Genomic DNA, 7055 nt, shown 5'->3' with positions numbered 1-7055 from the left:
CTGAACCCGGGGCTGGGCTCCGGGGGTGGACACCGGGGCTGGGCACCCGCGCTGTCCATGGGCACATCCGGAGCGGCCTCACGGAGCCGGGGGGCGAGCGACCCCCTCAGGCCCGCGGGCCACGCCCACGCACGCGGACAGAGCCGCTCCGCCGAGCCGCCAGGGGGCGCCCCGCGGCACAGCGCCGCGCTCTCACCTGCCCTGTTCCCGGCGCGGAGCGGCCACGGAGCGTCCCAAGGGCGGCACGGACGGGACAGATGAGCCCGCGGACGAGACAGAGCGGCCGGACGGTGCCACGAACGGAACGGACTGTCCCACCGCCCGCCGGGGACGCGTCGCCGTTACCGCGGCAACGGCGCTGGGGCGGGGCTGCGTGAGGTCAGGGGTGCCGGGGCGGGGCCCGCGCACACAGCGGCGGCAAGATGGCGTCTACGGCGGCCGGGAAGCAGCGCATCCCCAAAGTGGCGAAGGTGGGCGGCGCGGAGGGCGGCGGGGACCCCCCGAACCTCCCCGGAACCCCCCGAACCTCCCCGGAACCCCCCGGAACCCCCCGGGAACCCCCCGGGTACCCTCGGTTCCCCCTCGGTTCCACATCGGCCCGGGCCGGCGGGTCCCGGCGGGCTCCGCGCGTAGCGGGGCGCCGGAGGAGCGTGGCCGTGGCGGTGGCGCGGTGGGAAACGCGAGCCGAGCCCCCCTGGCGCTTTTCTTGCAGGTGAAAAACAAAGCACCCGCCGAAGTTCAAATCACAGCGGAGCAGCTTCTGCGAGAGGCAAAGGAGAGGGAGCTCGAGCTTCTGCCACCGCCTCCGCAGCAGAAGATCACAGATGTTGAAGAGCTAAACGACTATAAACTCCGGAAGAGGAAGGTACGCTGAAAAGAAGCCAGGTTTAATCTCTACGCTCGCAAAAAAGCATTAAAATTCCAGTGGTTTTAACTAAAACTAAACTAAAGATGTAGTCCGTATTCCTCGTGGATTTCCCAGGTGGACACCAATTCTTTAAAACTCCTTTTTTATGCTGTCCTTTTGCAGAAGCTGTAATTTACAGATTTGTTGCTTGACAGAATCTGGTAGCAAGCAACATCTCCCCTGTGCCCATGTTCAGAACACTGAAAGGGTAATTATTTACACAATTAATAGGTGTTTTCTTCATTACCACCAGTATCTAGCCAGCCACTATAAAAGAACATAAAGCAGAAAAAAACCCAAAAACTTTACAGTAATGCTGAGTTATAAATCTTCTTTTAAATTAATTGCTTTGCTTGTACAGGTTTTACCCATGGTTTCGCTTGACTTTTTGCTTTGAAAATGCCTAAGGAAAGCAAGCATATTGCTAATGGTCATAATAATACCCCATAAGCCATTTTTGATGGGAATGGTCTGCAGAGGGATTTCTGACTTACAGATGTCATTTTCTCCTCAGACTTTTGAAGATAACATAAGAAAGAACAGGACTGTTATCAGTAACTGGATAAAGTACGCACAATGGGAGGAAAGCTTGAAGGAAATCCAGAGGTAAGGATGATGCTGCTGCAGGCATCCCTTAGGAGCCTTTTCAGACACACCAGAGTCTGGGAGGCACGTTTTACCTGCCCTGTGCTCGTGTTTTCCAGAGCCCGTTCCATTTACGAGCGTGCCCTGGACGTGGACTACAGGAACGTCACGCTCTGGCTGAAATATGCCGAGATGGAGATGAAGAACCGCCAGGTCAACCACGCCCGGAACATCTGGGACCGGGCCATCACCACCCTGCCCAGGGTGAACCAGTTCTGGTACGGTGGCAGAGCAGCGAGATCCCCTTTAGCCCCAAAAAAACCCCACAGCATTTGGCTGTCCTGGGGTTATGCAGATTATCCTGTTTCTCCAAGTCTTCGGGCTAGTCTGAAAAAAAAGGGAGGAAGGCTGAAGTTTTGGAAAGGTTTTGAAATTTTAAGTGGCAAGAGCATGGGGGGAGGAGGATGTTTGTGTGCCTGGATGCCACCAGCCACTGCTGTGCCTGCAGGCATTTCTGGGGTGGGAGGAAATAGGTGGGGGAAGCTCAGGGATGCTCTTAGGAGGCACTCCCTGGGGGGACGTGCTCACAGGTGAGTGCAGAAGCTCCGTGTCCTTTCCCCAGGTACAAGTACACCTACATGGAGGAGATGCTGGGCAACGTTGCTGGCTCACGCCAGGTGTTTGAGCGGTGGATGGAGTGGCAGCCAGAGGAGCAAGCCTGGCATTCCTACATTAACTTTGAGCTGAGATACAAGGAGGTGGACAGAGCACGGAGCATTTACGAGAGATATATCCTTTCCAGAGCCTTGTGATTCCTGCCTGGGTTGAGGTCTCCGTTCTTTATTTCCTTCCCAAGTGTTCAGTGTCCAGCAGTGTCCCTCTGCCTTTTCACTGTGGTGTGCTGGGAATGAGCCAGCAGGAGGTGTTAAAAGCATGCTTAGAGAAAGCCTGCAGACTGAGTGCAGTGGCTGTAGGTCCTGCCACAACAGCATGTGTTTACCTGCACCACTCACACACCCAGCTCCTTCATAGCCATCGTTTGTTTCAGGTTTCTCCTCAGATTCTCCCTGCCCCTTACCCCTTTTTAAGTTCTCAGTAAGGCACAAAGCCTTTGCATGCTTGGACCTGCAGGTTTCTTCTTGCCAGCTGCATTTATTGCGTGCCATCCTGGGAGCTGTGTGGTGCGCTCCTTGAGGCAGTAGCCCCTGGGAGGAGCAGAGCTGGGGTGTGCCACTCAGCCAGGGCTGTTTCTTTAACAAGAGCTGTACTCGTGCTGGTTCACCCCGAGGTGAAGAACTGGATCAAGTACGCTCGCTTCGAGGAGAAGCACAGCTACTTTGCCCACGCCAGGAAGGTGTACGAGAGGGCGGTGGAGTTCTTCGGGGAGGAGCACATGGATGAGCACCTGTACGTGGCTTTCGCCAAGTTTGAGGAGAACCAGAAAGAGGTAAGGTCTTCTTGATAACACATCTGAGTCCTGCCATGTTCCTCCTTCAATATCAAAACTTAAGGCATTTAGCATTTGCTGCAGTGCTCGTCGTTCCCAGCGCCTCGTGATTGTAGTCTGAGTTACAGAGACGGTGTTTTGCTCTCCTCTAGTTGTCTTTTGGTGACATCAACAAAACCTGCTCTAAGGGAGGTCTGCCCAGCCCAAGACCAGCAGCATTGGCTCAAACCTGTATCCTCAGACTGGAGAGGTTCTGAGAGGTTTTAGGCCTGCATGATAGAAAACTGGATGGGTCCAGACGTTTTTCACACTCTCTAAGGTTCCCAGGCTGTTAGGAAATTGAAGACCTCTTGAATTGGTTTAAATTTTATTCTAAACCTGTAAATGAATAAGAGATGATGGGGACTGACATTTTCAGGTTTATTTTTCCCCCCTGAGAAGTTTACTCTTCAGGGGGATCTGCGTTAGTCCTGTTCTAAAACAATCACTTACACTGGGATGTTCCACAATTCTATATTCTATTAAATATTGCCAAAAGCTCATTGAAAAACTATGGGGGAGGACAGAAACTGCTTTGTAAACATTTGTCAAATTATATTTCATGTTTTCAGTTTGAAAGAGTGAGGGTTATCTACAAATACGCCTTGGATAGAATTCCAAAGCAGGATGCCCAGAATCTCTTCAAGAATTACACCATCTTTGAGAAGAAGTTTGGAGACCGGAGAGGAATCGAGGACATCATTGTCAGCAAGAGGAGATTCCAGTACGAGGAGGAGGTGAAGGTACGTGGGACAGGGAGCCTCCAGGCTCACTGTACAGCCAGCTGGTGCGTGAGGGACACGAGTATTTTCTGACAGTCAGGGCTGATGAGTTTCACATCACCCTTGAGTCAGTCCAAAAACACACCCAAGGGAATGTTCATTTTAGAGCCAGAATTCCATCCCTGGGGGAGAGAACGATACCTGCATTCACCACCTTTGTTGTTTCTGCTTTCTAATTAGGTTGTGCAGGTTTTGGACTGAACACAAAGCTTGGTACCCTTAGGGATAATGCAGTTTAGCTTGTAGTTACTACTGTAGTTAGGGAATAGCTGTTGCAGGGTACCTCACCTGTGCATGAATACCTTTTTGTGAGAAAACAGCTGTGCCACACCTGTCTGCTGTTGTGCCACACTGCACGTTTCATCATTCGTCGTCCCTTCTCACGCTTTACTTGGATTGCCTTCATTGAGACAATGCTGAGGGCAAAATAAAAACAATTACATTTAGAGCAAAGTCATTTATGGCCCGAAAGCTCTACCTGAAGCGTCCCCGAGACTGACTGTTTTTGTTAATGTTCCAGTGATCTATTTGAAAGGGGAAATTCTGAGCAGGCAAAGGATGAGGCTGTGTTGGTTTTAGTGACTGCAGTTTGTTTGCCCCGCTCCCCTGTCTCTGGAAGGCAAACCCCCACAACTACGACGCGTGGTTCGACTATCTGCGGCTGGTGGAGAGCGACACTGACGCCGAGACCGTGCGGGAGGTGTACGAGAGAGCCATCGCCAACGTGCCCCCCATCCAGGAGAAGCGCCACTGGAAGAGGTACATCTACCTCTGGATTAACTATGCACTCTATGAGGAGCTGGAGGCAAAGGCAAGTGCTGACAATTCGGGCGTTTCCCTTTCCGGACAGGAAACTGCTGCTGATGTTTCAGTAGGAAAAGCGAGAACCGGGTTATCTTGGTGTTGCTAGTTTTGTGTAACGTGCTGCAGGATTTGCTATTTAAATATAGAGAATTTTTACTCTTCTGTATTTTCCCTCCTCTGCATAAGGGAGGGAAAAAGCCAAAGTCATTTTACCCCGATTCATTCAGAAAGGCACCGGTAACAGAAGCAGGAGCGGGTATTTGTGGTGGCCCCGGCTGAACTGCCCATGGCACACTGTTACCTCAGCTTGTGAAATAGTTTTATATCCACCAGAAACTGTTGGTGAAGCAGCCACGTTGTTGCTGTAGTGGCCTTTGAGGCTGTGCAGGTATTTATTCTGTTTCCAGTCGTGGAGCACCAGAGCTGCTCTGAGCACAGAGCACCTGTTTGGTGTCTGTTAAAGGAAAAGAGAGGTTTTTCCTCCCACGCCCGGGACACTCCTTGTTCTGTTGTCGGCTTCCTAGCACTAAACCTTGCTTGGAAAAGGTGAGTCTTGCTGATTCAGAACCCATCACCTATGAATTGTGCACACTAAGTAGATAAGCGTTCCTGATTCTAACCTGCTTGACTTAGATACTGTTCTGCAGTCATTTCAGGGTTCAAATTCAGCAGAATCTCAGCAGTAAACAAAGTGTTTAACGCTGCCTGTCCTTACAGGATGCAGAGAGAACCAGGCAGGTGTACCAGGCATGCCTTGAGCTCCTGCCCCACAAGAAGGTATGGCTCCTTCAGCAGTTTGGCTTGAGTTTTGGGTTAAAATGCCTTAGATAAGATCCTTTAGTTCTCTTCTCCCCCGTCATTCAGGAGTGTCAGCACCTCCAAACAGCTGCTTGGCAGGTTCATGAAGGCTTTGCTTAAAACTTCAACCATCCCTTCCAGTTTCTCAAAACATCCACCTTCCAGAATGGATGGGGAAGTTTTCAAGCTGGAGTGCAGGATGTCTGTCACTTGTATCACAGAGGGAAACTGCAGGGCAAGCACTGGTGTCAGGATTTCCTCATACACAGGAGACACTAGAGTTTTTCCAGTATTTTCAAATTACAAAGTAGTTGCTAAGTAGAATGTAAGAAGATGAAGTCACATGTAGTCAGAAAATAGGGAAGACCACTTAGCTTTTGCTGGCTTGCATTCCTCCTCAGGCAGGATGCTGAGCAGCTGCTCACAGCCCAGTCTCTTGCAGTCTCTCTAGGGCACCTGAGGCTCTGCTTAACTGGGTTAACACCTTTTAGAGCATCCAGAGGCCTCCATGGTCACCCCTGAGGCAGCTGTGTTTGACAGAACAGCTTTCAGGTCTGTCTTCCCCATTGCAGTCAGTCTTCAGGGCTGATTGATTGGGATTTTGTGGGTTTATTTTTGGCTTGTGATGTTTGACTAAAACATCCACGTGGCCAAACCCTTACAACTGCATTGCCTTGGAGTGTCAAAATCCTTGTTCCTGTTCTTTTCCTAGTTTGTCATTCATTGTGTCATCTGAGTGTCAGATTAATCTCTCATTATTAAGAGCTAATTAGATATTCATTGATTCACAAATAGCCAGTTGATGATTGGTTAAAAATTGTTTCCTCCAGTTTAGAGGACTTCTGTCCTGGCCATTTTTCTTTTCACCCCAATATATTGTCCTGTCACAGAGGTTTGAGGTTGAGTTCTAAACCTTTCAGCAGGAAAACACTGAGATCAAATGAGATCACCTGCAGTAGCAGTCATGTCTTGTATAGACAGAATGCTTGTCTTTTTTAATCAATGTACATAGTGTCATCTACTGACTTTCCAACCTAAATAGCACTTTGTTCTTTTTCTTCCAGTTTACATTTGCCAAAATGTGGCTGCTGTATGCACAGTTTGAAATTCGCCAGAAAAACCTCCCCCTTGCCAGAAGGGCTTTGGTAAGCTTTTGTCAGAGCCATAATTGACTTCACTGACAGATAGTAACACAGGAATGGCATTAGGAGATCTTCAATTGTCCTTTTTAAATTGGTGGTTTAATCCAGTTAAAATGAAGCATCTGAGGAGTCTGCAGGGGCTAGCATTTACAGTCATGTATGATTTAAAAGGAGATGTAGCTTGTTCTGATGAATTAGCCCCAGGCAGAAATGACAGAGCACTCCTCTGAATGCAGAGCAGCCACATCAGCTCAGTGCTGGACAGGTTCTCTGCTGCTGCTGCTGCTGCTGCTGCTGCTGCTGCTGCTGGCTTCCACTGACACTTGTTGTAGCAGTAGTGTTTTAAAAAGCATTGCAGATGAATGGCAGGGCCATTCCAAACTGTGTGCCAGTCCCAGCTGCTGACAGAAGCAACCACAGGCACTTCAGGCAGGCTCAGGAGCTGGCAAGCAGGTCCACTCTGTGAATGTCAGCACATCAAGGACAGCAGGCTGTGATGGGGCAGCAAGAAATGGTAGCTGTTGAAATTGAAAACTCCTTTTCCTTTTTCC

The 7055-nt window shown here is 50.0% G+C and overlaps 2 protein-coding genes across 2 annotated transcripts in view; one reads left to right on the top strand and one right to left on the bottom strand.

The window, feature by feature from the left end:
• CFAP61 (cilia and flagella associated protein 61) overlaps positions 1-290 on the bottom strand; it is a 106789-nt gene extending 106499 nt beyond the window's left edge. Inside the window, exon 1 of the mRNA XM_015622319.3 lies at positions 197-290. The gene's annotated coding sequence lies outside the window, so the exon portion shown is untranslated. The remainder of the gene's footprint in view (positions 1-196) is intronic.
• A 77-nt stretch (positions 291-367) lies between these two features.
• Positions 368-7055, top strand: part of CRNKL1 (crooked neck pre-mRNA splicing factor 1) — a 10615-nt gene continuing 3927 nt past the window's right edge. The window contains exons 1-10 of the mRNA XM_015622326.2: positions 368-470; positions 713-865; positions 1422-1513; positions 1612-1770; positions 2115-2281; positions 2761-2939; positions 3551-3721; positions 4380-4571; positions 5282-5341; positions 6427-6507. Coding sequence (XP_015477812.1) covers positions 423-470; positions 713-865; positions 1422-1513; positions 1612-1770; positions 2115-2281; positions 2761-2939; positions 3551-3721; positions 4380-4571; positions 5282-5341; positions 6427-6507 — 1302 coding nt within the window. The 5' untranslated portion in view covers positions 368-422. The remainder of the gene's footprint in view (positions 471-712; positions 866-1421; positions 1514-1611; positions 1771-2114; positions 2282-2760; positions 2940-3550; positions 3722-4379; positions 4572-5281; positions 5342-6426; positions 6508-7055) is intronic.

Source organism: Parus major, chromosome 3, assembly GCF_001522545.3.
Source record: "Parus major isolate Abel chromosome 3, Parus_major1.1, whole genome shotgun sequence".
NCBI classification, from domain to species: domain Eukaryota; kingdom Metazoa; phylum Chordata; class Aves; order Passeriformes; family Paridae; genus Parus; species Parus major.
This window is presented reverse-complemented; position numbering and strand designations above follow the sequence as displayed.